This window comes from Clarias gariepinus, chromosome 22, assembly GCF_024256425.1.
Source record: "Clarias gariepinus isolate MV-2021 ecotype Netherlands chromosome 22, CGAR_prim_01v2, whole genome shotgun sequence".
Taxonomy (NCBI): Eukaryota; Metazoa; Chordata; class Actinopteri; order Siluriformes; family Clariidae; genus Clarias; species Clarias gariepinus.
In genome coordinates, this window is record NC_071121.1 from 16,716,858 (window position 1) to 16,735,184 (window position 18,327).

General features: G+C 38.3%; 1 protein-coding gene across 1 annotated transcript; it reads left to right on the top strand.

The window, feature by feature from the left end:
- The first annotated feature begins 3,377 nt into the window (after positions 1-3,377).
- krt8 (keratin 8) lies at positions 3,378-8,297 on the top strand. Its single transcript, XM_053482330.1, has 9 exons — positions 3,378-3,886; positions 5,376-5,584; positions 6,141-6,201; positions 6,320-6,415; positions 6,515-6,679; positions 6,798-6,923; positions 7,068-7,288; positions 7,397-7,440; positions 7,538-8,297. Exons 1-9 carry the CDS (start codon positions 3,494-3,496, stop codon positions 7,753-7,755), a joined length of 1,533 nt encoding a protein of 510 aa, XP_053338305.1. The 5' UTR covers positions 3,378-3,493; the 3' UTR covers positions 7,756-8,297.
- Positions 8,298-18,327: the final 10,030 nt, after the last annotated feature.

Genomic DNA, 18,327 nt, shown 5'->3' on the forward strand with positions numbered 1-18,327 from the left:
AAGCTAGACTAGCATGAATTTGATTTTGTGAGAGTGATTTACGCTGAGAGTGATCCACACACCACTGCAAAGCTATGGAGGATTGTTAGCTGCACATAATGACACCAAAATATTGGCACGGTTGGGAGGGATACAAAAATCATTTGTACACAAAAAACCCTTGATATGTTTGTGCCCCGTCCACAAGATAAGATAAGAATGTAAAGTATTCCCATGCAGACACACCTCTTTTAAGATGGAAAGAATAATGAATCAAACACTCTTGATACGACTTCAAAAGTCTTATGTAATATACATAGAAAAAGATGGTTCAAATCAGTGGAAAAGTAATGTGAAAGTAATGGGTTCAAAATTTTCTGTGGATGGATCAAGCCTTTTACCAAAAAAATATTGTTATTATTATTATTAGTAGTAGTAGTAGTAGTAGTAGTAATTTAAAGAAAGAGGTGAAACTTTAAGTCTTTTCATGTCTTTTGTGATACTTCAATCCTGGTTGCTAATAGTAATACTTTTAAAACTTTCTTGTTTCTTTAAGTGAATTAATTTGTGGAAGTCGCTATTTCCTACGTTTTAAGGAACAGTTGGATCATGTTCAAATTGGATCAAGAAATGAGAGAATCCGATTTTTATTAGTGCAGGTTCCTGTTTGAGACACAAAGGCCGGGATTCTGCCATGAAACAGAGGAAAGAACAGTCTTATAAAAGCTTTACTCAGTAGGATATAAATCGAAGCAATGCAGATAAATTATGATTTAATCTATAGATATAATCATAAGTTCATAGTTATCAAAAACCAATAACGAGTACCAGTGAGAAGAACCCAGTACACAAGTGGAGTCTGAGTCTTAGGAAGTTAAAGACATCAGAAATCACATGTTGAAAGTGCGTGATTAGGAAGCATGAACTGGCGTAATATAAAAATATACATGATGATTGTGTTAAGACAGTGATATTGCATTACCTAACAAGCGCAGTATTGTTGGTTTGAAAAAGAAATTAATTATAAGTATTTTATTTGTGTTTCATTTGGCTGCAGCAACAGCAAAATGTTGCCTTAAAAAAACTATGACAAACATTTATATAAACTGTCAGTTTGACTGATTAATTCTTTTAACAATGTGGTATTTTTAAATTAGCTCACTCATTTTCTATAAAGCTTATCCTGTATTCTGTAGCATAGCCTTGAGCCTATCCCAGGGGACTCTGTGTACAAGACGGGACACACCCTGGATGAGGTGCCAGTTGATCGCATTGCCCAATTACACACACACACACACACACACACACACACACACTACGGGCAATTTGGAAATGCCAATTAGCTTAACCTGCATGCCACTGAACTGTGGGAGAAAACTGGAAGAAACCAAAGGAAACACACAAGTACGGGTAGAACTCCACTCTCACAGACCCGAAGCAGGACTTGGACCCTCAACCCTGGAGGTGCGATGCCCCAGTGCTAACCAATATACCCTTAAAAGCAAAATATACTGTATGTTACCATAAAAGGTGTAATAAGGCAGGAAATAAAATTAAATAAATACTTTTTAAGGTTATGCTTTAAAATTTATGAAAGTCAAAATTCATTCAAAGGTTTTAATGTGACTTTACATGAAGAAAGAATTGCCCTTCTGTCCTTTTCATGCACATTTATAACACTTTAAACCCATTTATAACACTTCCAGCACACTATAACACTGAGTAAGGTACTGTAAAAGGTGGAGCTATTTGCTTCATAGTAACATTTTAAATGCAAATTTGACTAACTAGTTTGTGTACATTAAAAATCATTCAGGATATGTGTTTCATAAACAAAGTTTTAGAATGTAATGTTTAAATGCAAATTAGACACCACCCTTTTATTACAATAATAACAACTCAAACATTTGACCTATTTGTGAAACTTTTTTGCTGTTTTGCTCTTTTTCTTCTTTTCTCTTATGGAAAATATTTAAAAGGGTATTTATGTCATTTATGTCATTTCACAGCTTTTTACCCATGTCTTACATAAATCCTTTAGCATTGCCTAATGAAACATTTAGGAAAGGCCTATAATTGTGTTATTAAGCCCAATATCAAATGAAGAGCTTTATAAAGAGTAACATTAAAATGTACTTATTTGTGGTTACATTGTCTTTACCTGTAGGGTTAATTTGCATAACAATTCACTTTACATTCTGCTGATCAAGCAACAGGTAATGCAAGTAATGCAGGCATTGCAGTATCTGTGCAGAGGTGGTGTAATTTAAATTTGAGGAACACACTACAATCTTATCCAAACTGAGAAAACTAAGAATAATTCCCAACATTCAGCCTTACAGTCATTCCTTCATTGCTCATTAGAATCTTAATCAAAATGAGTAATGGCTCATGACATCGGAATAACTACATCTCCCATGCCACTAACATTTGACGGAGGGGTATACCAAGCAATCCAAGCAATGATGTAGTGCTTCAGCTATAATATTAATGCATTGCATTTAGTGATTATTTCCAAATAGTATTTTCCTACCTGTGCCTGTTATTTGCAAAACCAACACATGTAAAAACTATTATATGTTTAACCCTCGAAAGCTGAGCATAAACCCGTAAATTCATTATAAATCCAAAAAGGCACATTTTTAGTTCTTAGGCTTTCTATTAACAGAGTTCCAAATAAACATGTAAAATATGTGCTGCAGGTAATTCCAAAACAAAGGCACCTTTCTAAACAGATTCATATGTCATGTTGAACAAATATGTTGTTGTATGATGTACTGTGCCGAGAGCTACAAAGCAGTCTGTCTGTGCACCAGTTTTCAAAGACTTCTCATACCATATTTGAATAGGCAAAAGGTTTTAAAGCCATTTTGAGGCGAGGTGATGATTTGAATATCCTAGGGCTGTAGCATATATAGCATTGCAGAGCAGCATGAAGGTGTGGGACGTCTGGTCCAGTATATTCCTCTGAACTTTTATGTATTTGATCAAAAGTAAGTGTGAAATAGTTGTCTATTGAAAGTTGCCTTACATGTATAGTTTATTCTTCACGATAATTATGTATTTGAAGAGCTAAGTAATTTGATGTGAGTTGCATCCTGTTACTTATGGCATGTTTTTGTCTTGCAAAACAACTTTTTGTCACAGAAACTAATCTAAGATATTGGTCAACAACAAAAAAAAAAGGCCAGAAGAATAGTAAAGAGGGTGGGGACGTTTGGTTAGGCAATATGCAGCTCAATACCCAGGTAATGATTAGAAGAAGAATGCAGGGAGAGGGGTGTTGAGTTTCAGCCACACCTCCTCTATACTTGACACCTAAGACCACTAGCCAATCAGAGCTATCCACTGGCTCCTCCCAGCCCTGTGCTATTATACTAAGAGGGCCAGAGTCTGCTATTCTGCCTCATCTGCTTGAGTTCCTCTAGCACAGCAGACAAGCTTCCTCTTTGGCTCTCTTCCTTACTCTTGCTTTTATTATCCGGCACTTCAGGGCAGAAGTTCTGTAGGCACAATGGCATACCAGAAGAAAACAACCTACACTGTGAAGTCTTCCTCCTCTGTTGCTGCACCACGCAGCTTCAGCAGTCTCTCCTACTCAGGCCCCAGCATGGGCCGTCAGAGTTACACAGCACGCAGCTCCTATGGAGGAGTCAGGAGCGGCTTGGGAAGTGGGAACTACATCAGCAGCTCCACAGCCTATGGCGGTGGAATGGGTCTCGGCATGGGTGTGGGTATGGGTATGGGGGGTTACGGTGGGGGAGTACCCGTCACAGCAGTGACAGTGAACAAGAGTCTCCTGGCCCCTCTGAACCTAGAGATCGACCCTAACATCCAGCATGTCCGCACACAGGAGAAAGAGCAGATCAAGTCCCTTAACAACCGCTTTGCTTCCTTCATAGATAAGGTGAGTGATTGCAGCATTTCAATGTCTTTTCTTTTTTTGGCTGAATGAGTCATGGTCAGGAAAATGTTGTGAAATAAAGCATTTGCCATTCAAACCTTCTTGTAAGTATTATACAGGCATGAATGAGCATTGAGAGTAAGTATTAAATGCCTGAAGAAACTGTAGTAAAAAAAAAAAAAAGAGACTCTTGCTGCTTCTCACTAATAGTAATTTACTCTGGGGAAAAGCAAAAAACTTTTCAATAAGTTCCTGAGTCATACTAAGTATAATAGATAACCATAATTCTGACAAAAACATTGTATAAAGTTTTTAATTGCACTAAGTGTAATATATATATACAGTATATATATTGTCAGAAGTAACTGCTTCCTACTTTGATGTTTGTAATAACGTCCTTGCCTCAGAGGAGACAGTGGTGTTGGGAGGGGAACTGGGTGTGTCACTGGTCAGAATGAAATGGATTTACCTTTGCAGCAGACTTGCCTTTGGGGTGTAGCTCAACGTTCCCACCAAAAGACAAAGAAACTTTGTATCTACAATACACTTTGTTACACCCGTATTTTAAATATAGTCTCGGTAGTTTGCAATATTTGTTCATAATACTGTCATTATAACTTAATTTACATCTTTATCTGAGAACTTTTGTGTCATTTGACAAAAAGGCTATTGTCACATGAACCAACAGGACCTGCTCTACAGTGTTAATATTTAATCAGAGAGATGGTGTCATGTTCTTGCAAACACCCAACACACATTACATAACTAGGCCTCTAGGGGCACTGATGAAAAGAAATAATCTGTTTTTGATTATACAGAATATTTTATCAATTTTTTTTCCCTTTATCTTATAAATTGCAATCTGTTTAGTATTGAACCAACATTTTTAGGAGTGTCAGTGCTGACAAAAAAAAAAAAAAACTTCACAAGTAAAAACATAATTTTAACATGAATTCATTGGTACATAAACATTCACACACTCTTGTTAAAGACATATCTGAGACTTAATCTCATAGTCTTTCTTGTGCTGTGTCCAAAGTTCCAAAAGTTTCCACCAGATAACACCTACCTCATAATTTTTTCCATGCATCTTTAACAATACCTCACCCCCCCCCCCCCTCCCCCCAAAAAACACAGACAGGAAAAATGGGGAGGTGGGCATAGCTTTTGTGGACTCACCCACTCCCTCCTTTTGGTTTTCAATTAGGATGTGTGTCACCGTTTCCCTGGAAAAAAACACTTCAATCCTGCACACAGTAACTCATTCCATACAACACTGGGCCAACAGGGTTCCCGTGATTCTCACATGGTGCCTTTTGGCATTTGGTTGTTTCTTGGTGCATTAAATGTCGGTTTGGCTGAGAAACTATAGCGCCATTCATTTACTGACTGTAACTGCGGTCTGGGCACACCGCCCTTTGAAGTGTTGAATATGGTATTGATTTGTGCTCAGAGCTGAAACAATAACTTCTTTCTCCTTTTCTTCACTTAGGTACGCTTCTTGGAACAGCAGAACAAGATGCTAGAGACCAAATGGAGCCTCCTCCAGGAGCAGACCACCACCCGTTCCAACATTGACGCCATGTTCGAGGCCTACATTGCCAACCTGCGCAGACAGCTTGACAGTCTGGGCAATGACAAGATAAAGCTGGAAGCTGACCTGCACAACATGCAAGGCCTGGTTGAGGACTTCAAAAACAAGTTAGTATTTGGTTTACTTCCATGTCACTTTTGCTGGACTCTTTCCACTGTTGGATTGTGGTGAATGGATGGAACCCAAGTTTAGTAAAAGCAGACTTTTGTTGAACACTTAAGTGTTTCAGGATGACTAGGTCTCAATAGATTACAAAACCATGTGTCCCTCATAAACCTTGTAAAAAAGAAAAGAAATTCAGTCTGTACTGCTCAAGATATGTAGACATACTGGTTATTTTTAGGTTAGTATTTTTTTAACATCACCAAGTCCCAAATAACACTGAAGTCAACAGCTACGCCAAAGATAACTGAAGAAAAATTACCTCCCACCACTCTCGCAACTCCAGACAAAACTGATGGGTTCCAGAAGTTGCTACATGAAGAGTTTTGACACAGATGTTGACTTTCAAAAAAACACTGGCTCCCCCTAGTGTACACACAAATAATTGTTCTTAGAAAATAATAGTCATTAAGTTCTATCTAATATGTGTATCTCAATACAATCAGAAAATGTTGGACATTGGAGTGTTTTCTGACATGCTTATGATGTACATATTTTTAGGTATGAAGATGAGATCAACAAGCGTACAGAGGCTGAGAACGACTTTGTCCTCATCAAAAAGGTCAGTGCAAATGGCTTTCACATAAAAACTGATAGATTTTTTTCATTTTTAAAACATACGACTGTGATAGAACTTAATACTAATATTGCATCTAAATTTAAATGATTGTGTTCTCTAGGATGTGGACGAGGCCTATATGAATAAGGTCGAGCTTGAAGCTAAGCTGGAGAGCCTTTCAGATGAAATCAACTTCCTCAGGCAGATCTATGAAGAGGTAAACCTGCAAATTACATGTTTTTCATTTGTTTCAATAAAAAAAATTGCTGTTTTATGAAATAAGTGTTCATTATTTCCTCATTTTTTTGCTTTGTAGGAGATCCGTGAGCTTCAGTCTCAGATCAAGGACACCTCAGTTGTGGTGGAGATGGACAACAGCAGGAAACTGGACATGGATGCCATCGTGGGTGAGGTTCGTGCTCAGTATGAGGACATCGCCAACCGCAGCCGTGCTGAGGCAGAAACATGGTACAAGTCTAAGGTATGATATAGCTCTGTATACAGAGTGACTTAAATGAATTTCAATACATATGTTTGCATATCCTACTAAGCATTCATGGAAAATATTTTAACAATTTGACATTTCTTTTTTGTCTTAGTATGAGGAAATGCAGACATCTGCCAGCAGGTATGGAGATGACCTCCGATCAACCAAGACAGAGATTTCTGATCTTAACCGCATGATCCAAAGACTGCAGTCTGAGATCGATGCTGTGAAGGGACAGGTAAGATTTTAACAACAACAAAAAATAAAACAAATAAATAATAACTGGTACAAATTCCATATCTCCACTAACATGCAAAGGAATAAAATGCTATCAGGAAAAAAAAAGTTCACTTAGGGTTTATTATTGACATTTGTTCTATAGCGAGGTAACCTGGAGAATCAGATAGCTGAGGCTGAGGAGCGTGGAGAGATGGCAGTGAGGGATGCAAAGGCTCGTATCAAGGATCTGGAAGATGCACTGCAGAGAGCCAAGCAAGACATGGCACGCCAGATCAGAGAATATCAAGACCTGATGAATGTCAAACTGGCCCTGGACATTGAGATTGCCACATACAGGAAACTCCTGGAAGGAGAGGAGGACAGGTGAGTTCATGCTATTGCAAGCTGTGTTTTTGTTTTTTTCAGCAAGTTTGATGTTTTTACCTGGTACTAGTTACAAGATTCTTACTATTTTTCTTGCTTTCCCAACAGACTTGCCACTGGAATCAAGTCCATTAACATCACAAAACAAAGCAGTAAGTTTTCAGTTTTTTATTTGATTAAAATAAAGCCTGATATGCAGTATTCTGTTCATTCCCATATTTATTTGTTTATTTGTTTGCATCCATGTAGCAGGCTACAGCTCCTTCCCCATGGAGAGTGCTAGCAGTGGCTACAGCAGCTACTCCAGTGGTTACTCTGGCGGTTACTCTGGCGGTTACTCCACTGGTTACGGTGGTGGCTTTGGCGACAGCAGCTCAACCCAGAGCAAGAAGAACATCGTGATCAAGATGATTGAAACCAAGGATGGCAGGGTCGTGTCTGAATCTTCTGAGATTGTCCAGGATTGAGTGAAGAGTGCACATTCTACTTTTCCCCTTTAACCTTATCTCCTTCTACCCATTCCTTATCATTCCTCTAAAAGCTTAACATAGCTATTTGAAGTAACTAGCTGCAGAAGGATGCAATAAAAAAATGCTGTAAATCAATAAATTCCTAACTCTGACAAAAGGGTTAAGAGACCAAACAACATCAACTCACATTGTGCCTTAGGCTTCTTTCTGCATAGTGCACTAAAAATACTCTAAGTATGCTCACTCAAGATATACTGTCTTGCACAGCATGTTCTCCAGTCTGAGAGGGAGAATTCGAGATCTACCACTAACATGAGCCATTCCTGTTACTGTACTCAGTGCAAAGTGACAGTAATCAGGTTTGATTATGAAGGGTTCATATTTGTGATGAAGGCAATCATGTTTGTGGCAGATCCATGTTTTGTGCCTGCTCTTTAGAAATGTCTTCCCCTGTGTATTCTGTCAGATGCAAAAAAAAGTCCACAGAGTCCACCTGAAGGTGCTGTTTTGCTACAAAGAATAAAGTGTTTACCTAAAAATGTTTATATCATGTCATCATTTTAGTTTTCTTGTTTTACTGATTGTGGAGTATAGGTTTACTCAAATGCTGTTACCTCAGATCACACACTCTAAACCCCAAATACCTTAAAAGACAACAAATCACCAGGCAGCATGGGCGTTCTTTCAGGGGAGAGTCTTGGGGTCACGGTCAACAGTTAGAACTTCTGAACTAATATGATCATAATATTACAGGTTTTAAAATAAACAATACAATGCACAAAATAAGTCTTTATGTAGATTAAATACTATCCTACATAAAAGATCCATCTTCATCACTCAGAAAAACACTGAGACTAATCAACTCAACAATCAACAATTGCTTGTTACTCTGGTAATATTAAGTATCTTGTCTTGACATCATACATTTTCCCCAAAGTACCAAAACTTTTCCATCTAAATCACACACCTTTATGAAGAATAAAAACAAAAAAATAAATAAATTTTTATGAGGAATGTCACAGTGGATGAATCAATTACTTTAATCAGAAAAGGAGTAACTGTAAAAATCTAAATATTAGCCATACCTATCTATTCTTAATGATACAAATTATGATTGAAAAAAAAAGAAATTAACTATCCACATTGTATAAAAGCGAATGTCCAATTTTACAACAGAAATAAACATGTTACAAAATACAGTGTACAGGAACTGTACAGTGGGTGAATTTTATGTACCTCGGTTTAAACTATATTAAGTCCTACAGTTATGCACAACATAGGGTTGTGGCCAATCGTGACCACCACATTGCAAGTGTCAATCCGCTAGCTGTCTGCTATGCATCACTTTAGCTAACCAGCTAACTGGAAGCATTGTAGTTTAACTTATCACAAGAAATGTAAAGATTGACACTGGATGACATTTAGGGTATAAATAATGGAGTTCAACCAAATGCATTAGCATATAAATTAACGTTAGCCAGCATAGAATTTTCGATAAGCTAAAGCTAAGTTCGTTAAAAAACAAAAAACAAAGCTAAGCTAAGCTAAATCTAAATTTAATATTTAAAATATAATTTAAATTATAACTACTAAGCATTTCAAAAGCAAAACAGATTTATGTATTTAGTTATATGAAAAATTAAATGCCAACCATCTATCACAAGTGAGCAGAATGGGAGGTGAAAAGGACTGTGCAGGACAAATTGAAGTGGGAATAAGTAAAAACATTAGAAGCATGTAAACTAATATTTGTATATGAGTATGGTAGGCTTGTTTTTTGTCACTTTTTGACATCCTCAAGCGGAAGGTGGTGAAGCGTCACGTGTCTAACATCCAGTGTTGCAACAATGGTGCTTACATGAAATATTGAAACTTTTGACACCTTTTTGACAAGTTTACTTAGAGTGTACTCATTTTTCCTTTCCAGTTATTTGGACAATGAAGTCTGCATGTTGAGTTAGAGCACAGTAAATCTTTACTGGGATGCAAGCTGCACACCGACTAATATAAAGTATATCCAACTTTAATTTCTATAGTATTGTCCCTTAAGAACATATAATAAAGTGTTTGGTGAAATGTGAAGGGTGAGCTAGCTGAAGCTCAATTGTTTAAATTTTGATGGAGGGTTTTACAATGCTGATTAGTGCGAAGCTGTGTAGTCAGTGTCAGCAATTAATTTTGGGGGAAGGAGAATCTTAAAGGGTCGCTTGTCAGATTTCTTCAAGCAACCATATTTAAAAAAAGAAAAAAAAGCCCAAAAGCTGCAACCTATTTTTTTTTTAAGCGGCTTCAAAGCCATAGTTCCAACCAACAGCCAGGCTTTGCACTGTACAGTATGTACCTCAAAATCTGTGTACAGTGTGTGTGTGTGTGTGTGTGTGTGTGCATTCTAGGGCCACAAGAGGGCAGGAGCTCTCTTTGCAATGTGTTCACAGTTCGCAGAACACAATAAATTACATGCGATATTTCTAAATATATCAATAAACATGCCAGCACCATTATAATAAACTTGTTACAAGTCCCTGTGTCATTTTATTGAACAAGGTAGCCACAATGTGACTTAGTATAACAGTGTACACTGTAAGTATTTTCTGACATATAATGTCATTGCAATACAGAAAAAAAAAGACAAGACTGTTTTTCAGCACTGTACAGCAAAAAAGACAAAGAAATAGAAATGTAAACAGGGGAAGCATTCCTTATGTAGAAAATAATATGCATGACAGGTTATGACAACTGGTTAAACCATTCTGTATGTAATGATAAATACTGTAAACTAATACCCTCATTTTGCGAAGGGAGACTATTTAACAGAGAATCAGCACATTATAGATTTTAATCAACATGACTCAAACAATTGCATGGATATATAAAAGCATTTGTGATTTGTACAATAGATTGAGAAATTGCTTTTATGATGTGCACAAATGTCAAGGTTTTTTTTGCCTTCTGGTTTGAGAAATGTACTAAAGCGACTGAGCCAACTGTAAAACAATGTGTGAATGTTTGGGAAATCACAGGAAACATACAGTGTAAGTAATATACAGAAAACATACAGTATTAAACACTGCAGGTTCTATTTTATTCCATAGAGGTATTATGACTAGTTACTCCATGGCCTTTGAATGGGCGACATCAATAGATTATATTCTTCATATCTCTCTCTCTCTCTCTTACACACACACACACACACACGCATACACACACACAGACACAGACACACACACACACACACACACACACATGCTTAACCCCAACGTTAAACCTTCACATACTCCACATTACTTCTTTTAAAAATAATTATTTTGCCAATAATTTCAGTTTACTGTTAAAATTAACAAATCACTCAGTTGTAAACTGCATTCTGTACTGTGTAGTTCAATGTTTTTTGGTGTAAGCAATTGGCTGACGAAATTTCTGTGTGGCAAATAGTGTACAGTACTATACACATGCAACGACACCTTGGTGCCAGTAGAGGTGGCCTTTCCCTAAGTTTTAAAATGCTACGCATTTCTTGTTTGTTAGCAATTTCGTGTTCACGAACAATGTCAAGGCTCCTTATTGAAGCTATGTTGTGAGATCTTGCTGATATTTATATTACATTAATTCTAAGATGTTGTTCCTTGCTTGCTATTTTCCTGTGTATGGCCCTGGTCTTTACATCTAACTAAACTTAACTACATTTAACCCTTTGCTCTTGGAATCTTATGTTTGTGCATATATTAAGCTATAAGATTCAACCCATTGTGTCTCCAATGTTAAAATAAGTAGTAAAACACCACATTTTGTCATTTTCATAAAACACCACATTCTGTGGTAGGTGACACATCCAAGTTAGCATGAGAAACAAAGTCCAACTCTCACACCGAACCTTTCCATGAAGTTTATCTCTAAATTCTATCCTGGTTATATTGATCATTCCTAAAGAACAGGATTTTATGTGAGTGAAACACACAAAGAATTTGAAAAGCAATGCATTGTCCTATAATAAAAACAGGGCAAAGTCGGTTAGTATTACTATACTCAGGGTTGTTTCTGAACCTGACAGTCTTCTTGGGCCCTCAACACAAATGTTACCTTACAAACTCTTCTCTAGTCAGACAGAAGTTGCACACCACTAGGGGGCTGCCTGCAGAAGTCAGAATCCTAGTGGGCTCACCATATGCCATAATGCTAGTCATTATTATTATTATTACATTCGGACTTGGAAATGGCACTAAGGATGCCCTGCATTCAATGGCTTGGTTTGGGCATTAGTCTGAAATTAAACCTAGGCCTTCTGTGTGGACGGCGCAGTGTCTAAAATGAATGAAAGAGAATGAAGGAAATGATACACTTATTGTCATCACAGAGACAAGGAATGGGCCAATATTAACATTATGTCCACATTATGTGCATAGAATTTTATTTATTTATTTTTTTTATTCCCCCATTTGGATTTTAAAGACTACAGTATGACAGAAACTCATTGAATTGTGTCTCACTGCAGCGTGCCTGACCACACCTCTTGGCAATGTAGTCATTATTATTAGCCATTTTAAGGGGGCCTGTGACACCTGCTCCCTGAATGAATTCAGGAAAAATCCCTGGCGGGTCTCCCTAGACCTCTTCCTGTTCCACATAGATCCTGGTCTAACATCATACTGGACTTGATGTACCACAGGGTACACTGACTACACAAGCATTCTCATCATTTGTTGACTACTTCTCAAAGTCTATCCATTTTGTGTTTCTGCTGGGACTGCCTTTAGCCAAAGATCATGGCCCCCATTTCTCCACCTAATTCTGGTAACTCTTCTGTAAGCTCATCTGTGCTACTCCCAGTATGTCTTTGGGTTATCATCCCCAGACTAACAACTAGACTAAGAGAGCCACCCAGGAATCAAATACACTGATAACTCCTTGCCCACTAGCCTCTCACCCTTCCATTGCTGTCTGGGTTACCAGCTTCTCTTGTTCCTGTCACAGGTAAATCATTGTAAAAGGACATACCTATAGGCAAGAATGAAACATCACCAATCTATTTCCACCTTTAAACAACAGGCAGACTGACCTGCCGTAGGGGCCAAGGGTAATGATTTTAACTCATTTCAATCAACACATCTCACAAACTGTGTCCCAGATTCATCAGCCCCTCACCATCACCAAGATCAACAACCACTGCACTACACTATGACATGCATGCATTTTTGTTGACAAGCATTGTGCGTTTTCACTTTAGCTCTCTTAAAGACCATCGCAGGACCAAAAGTTACACTTACACCAGAGGAGAAGTCCATTCAGAGTTACCAGCCTAAAATAATAAATTTACACAACCTCAGATTAGAGCCTTTATGAAGGCTTTAAAATGCATAAAAACAAATAAAATTGAATTTAATTGAAAAAAAAAAAACTAATGGAAGAATGGTCCAACGAAATTATGAATTTTTAATTTTAATTATTTGTATAGCGCTTTTAACAATTTACATTGTCGCAAAGCAGCTTTACACAATCAAAAGAATTTTTTAAGTTTGTATGAAATGTGAGACTGTCCCTGATAAGCAAGCCAAGGACGATGGCGACAGTGGCAAGGAAAAACTCCCTAAGATGGTAATAGGAAGAAACCTTAAGAGAAACCAGACTCAAGAGGGAACCCATCTTCAAATGGGTGAAATGGATAGCAGGGATTGATCTGCATCATACTGTGTGAGACTGGAAGTTTAGTCTAACAGCAGATGTGTTTAAGTTAAAATGGTAGACTGTATGATGTGTTTAAGTTAAAATGGTAGACTGTATGAAACTCCAGTCCTGAACTATCGAGGAACTGCAGTCACATGTCCTCAGAGAACAGCTGTCTTCATCGGCCGAGGACAGGACCGTCTTCATGGAAAAGTGAAACCGTCCCCAGTCACCACACGCATCCAATGCAGACCACACGGGGCATCCATGCGACAAGCTCTCCAACCAGAAGCAGGACACCAAGATGTGTCAGACAGCTGGAAAGAGAGAGAGGGAGAGAGAGAGAGAGAGAAGAGAGCAGAAGAGAAGGAGAGATGGCAGTTAGCTATGGTCACAGTCAAACAATGTATAATGTGAATGTATATTTACTGTAGAGTGCAAGCAGGGACTCCGGCAGGACTAACCATGACTGCATAACTAAAAGGGAGAGCCAGAAGGAAACACAGACATGAGGGCTCCCTGAGACTTAAAGCGACCAATCACTTTACCGTCAACAAACCTGAGTGATCAATGAGAGTGGGGAAAACAGCATCTAAACATACCAGTTCACCATAATACTCTACGTCCATGAGTCCCCCAGATCTGCCCCTTTACTGTAAGGCAAATCTATTTACAAAAATGCTTGGCTAAATAAATAGGTTTTTAGCCTGGACTTAAACGCTGAGACTGTGTCTGAGTCCTGAACATTAATTGGAAGACTATTCCATAACTTTGGGGCTTTGTAAGAAAAAGCTCTGCCCCCTGCTGTAGTTTTCATAATACGCGGTACTGACAAGCAGCCTGCATCCTTTGATTGAAGTAGGCGTGGCGGATCTTAAGACACTAGCAGATCACTTAGATACTGCAACCAATTAATGCTTTATACGTCGATATAAGTATTTTAAAAATGGATCTGAACTTTCACAGGGAGCCAAAGCAGTGTGGATAAGATAGGGGTGATGTGCTCGTATCTTCTGGTTCTAGTGAGGACTCTCGCTGCTGCATTCTGGACTAGCTGAAGCTTGTTTATGCACCTAGTTGAACAAGCAGACAGTAAGGCATTACAATAGTCCAACCTAGAGGTGATAAAAGCATGAACTAGCATTTTCTGCATCGTTTAGTGACGATATATTTTTTATCTTGGCAATATTTCTGAGGTGAAAGAATGCTATTCTGGTAATATTATCTACATTAGCTTCAAATGAAAGGCTGGGATCTATAATCACACAGAGGTCTTTTACTGTTGCACTTGATATAACAGAAAGGCCATCTAAAGTTACAGTGCGATCAGAAAGCTTGCTTCTAGCTGCTTGTGGTCCCATGACTAGAACTTCTGTATCAAAGCCCCAAAGTTTTGAAATAGTCTTCCAATTAGACACAGTCTCAGTGGTTAAGTTTAGGCTAAAAAACAATTTATTTAGCCAAGCATTTTTGTAAATAGATTTGCCCTAGGTGAAGGAGCAGATCTGGGGGACTCATAGACATAGACTATTATGTGGTATATTATAAACTGGTATGTTTAGATGGTGTCTTCCCCACTCTCATTGATCACTCAGGTTTGTTGACGGTGAAGTGATTGGTTGATTTACATCCTATGGAGCACTCATGTCTGTGTTTTCTTCTGGCTCTTCCTTTTAGTTATGGTGTCATAGTTAGTCTTGCCGGAGTCCCTGCTTGCACTCTGGCCTACATATACATTCACCTTTTACATTGTGTGACTGTGACCGTACGTAATTCTCTCTTACAGTACTCTTCTGTTCTCTCCTCTTCTCTCTCTTCTCCTCTCTCTCTCTCTCTCTCTCTCTCTCTCTCCCCCCTTTCTTTTTTCTTCTTCCTGTTTCTCTGTCAAGCTATACATGTCACTCCTGAGCTGCCAGTGATCCAGACCCCTCTGCCCTCTGGACCTGTCTGACTCGTCCTGGTGTCCCGCTTATAGTTGGAGATCTCTTCGTATCGGTGCCCCGTGTGGTCTGCTTGGGATGCAAGTGGTGACTGGGGACGGTTCCACTATTTCACAAAGATGAGCCTGGCCTGGGCTGATGCTGGCAGCTGTTCACTAAGGACTTGTGACTGCAGTCACTTGATAGTTCAGCACTGGAGTTTCCTTCAGTCTACCTGAGCCTCCAAAAATGAACTGGAGTTCATTATTGGAGGCTCAGTTGGCCTCTATATTACCTTCTCCTGCTATACTGAAATTCCAGCCTCCTAACACACAGTATGACTGCAGGTCCCTGTTATCCGTTACACTGAAAACCCTAATAAGTTAATTGGACTAAATTGATTGAGTAAACTCGTTGCCTCAATTTAATTGAGTAATGGAATCTTCCAAAACTTGCATATTTAAGTTTATTTAACTTGGCGGTTTTGTAGACTGTACTTAAATCATTTAGTTCAACAAACTTAGCACTTATTTAATGTACTTAAAAAATTGCGTTCACTTGGTATAAATTTTTTTTAAGTGTACTTATATATTTAGGTTAACTCAACATGAAAATGTAACTTAAACCTGTTAAACAATGTTCTTATATTTGAACTGAAATAAAACAATGAGCAGCATTTTTAAGCTTAGATTTTTTTTATTGACAAAATGCCACAATTTTCCACCGGAAAGAATGTTGGAGAGTATTTTATTAGGCACACAGCATGTACGGCATGAGCAGCACATTCACACAGAAACCACCATCCAATTCAGCCTCAGCATGAACTAGAGCACATTTCACCCGTCACCCCTTACCCACACACACACAAACAGGGCCGAAGCCACTAACCCAAACACCCTTCCCCAACATGGTGAACACACCGACATCCCCGCAAAGCATGCTGGTCGTCAGCCGCCGCCCCGCCCACGCCACATTCACATTTGTGAAAATTGACCTTTTGAAAATGTTTTTTCCCCCAAAGGATTAATCATGATTTTGAGTTCACAACACTTGAAATCTTAAGTTTATGCATTTTGATGGTAAATAAGGTAAATGAACTTATATTTTTAAGTGATGGGTCCAAAATGCAAAATTTTAAGTAATGTTTAGTCAACATTACTTGATTGTATAAGTAAAGACAACTTTAGGGTTTACAGTGTATCACCCAAGTGAGGATAGGTTTCCTGCGGAATCAGGTTCTTCTCAAGGTTTCTTCCTACTATCATTTCCCTTGCCCAGGAAGTAGGAGTGCAGTGCTTATTCAAGCAGGGGGATAGCGTAGTTATCTTTCGAGTGCAGGCAGCAGCAGTGGGTGGATGAGATGGGCAAACGGGCTGGGCTGGAAAAGGTGGAGAGCAGCTGGGTTGAGGTGAGAGCTCCTCCGGTGCACTCTTTCCCATGTTTGGGAAGGTAAGGGAAGTGAACAACAAATTAATCTAAGTTTATTTCTTGTACAGAACATCACATTTACAGGGCTACAGTACAGTAGCCCGCCTAACAAAACCTAAGATGCCTGCAGAGAGTACTCCACAACATTTTAGTAGTGAAGATTTTATGGACTTTTTTAATGAAAAAATCGATAGCATAAGGAAGAAAATAACGGAAGTTCAACCTCTAATAGCATCTCATGATCTAGTTCAGCCTAAAGTTTTACATTTAGTTTTTCAGTGCTTTACAGGTGTAGGACAGGAAGAGCTTTATAAACATATCACCTCAGCTAATTCAGCAACGTGCCTGTTAGACCCAGTCCCAACCAGATTTTTGAAAGAAGTGATGCATACGGTTGGAGAGCCACTTTTAAACATTATTAATTCTTCATTATATCTAGGTCACATCCCTAAACCTTTCAAGTTGGCAGTTATTAAGCCGCTTCTTAAAAAATCTAATTTGAACGCAAATGAAATAACAAATTATAGACCGATTTCAAACCTCCCCTTTATATCAAAAATATTAGAAAAAGTAGTATCAGCTCAAATATGCACATTTTTGCAGGAAAACAACATCCTTGAAGAATTTCAATCAGGTTTCAGGCCCCATCATAGTACAAAAACTGCACTAGTTAAGATTGCAAATGACTTGTTTTTAGCTTCGGACCAAGGCTGCACCTCAATTCTAGTCTTGCTTGATCTTAGTGCTGCATTCGACACTATAGATCATAACATTCTCATAGATCGCTTACAAAATCACATAGGTATTTAGGGACAGGCATTAAAATGGTTTAGATCATACCTGTCTGATCGATACCATTTTGTAGACCTAAATGGAGAACTGTCTGGTGTAATGCCAGTGAAATATGGGGTCCCACAAGGGTCAGTTTTAGGACCTCTGCTGTTCTCAATATACATGCTTCCCCTGGGTAACATCATTAGAAAACATCGGATTAGTTTCCATTGTTATGCTGATGATACCCAATTATATATCTCAACAAAACCAGACGAAATACCTAAATTGTCTAGATTAACCGAGTGTGTCCAGGACATAAAAGATTGGATGACCAATAACTTCCTTTTACTAAACTCAGACAAGACAGAGATATTACTCATTGGCCCAAATACCAGCACACAACAGCTTTCACAATTCAGTCTGCGTTTAGAAGGATGTACTGTTACTACTAGCTCAACAGTAAAAGACCTGGGAATAATATTAGACAGTCACTTGTCCTTTGAAAATCATATTTCCAATATCACAAAACAGCCTTTTTCCATCTTAGAAATATCACCAAACTTAGGAGCATCTTATCCATATCTGATCTAGAAAAGCTAGTTCATGCATTTATGACCTCCAGACTGGACTATTGTAATGCATTACTAGGTGGTTGTCCTGCATCCTCAATAAACAAGCTTCAGTTAGTCCAAAATGCAGCCGCCAGGGTTCTCACCAGATCCAGAAAATATGATCATATAAACCCAATATTAAGACACATTTTTCTCACACATACACAATTTATTATTAT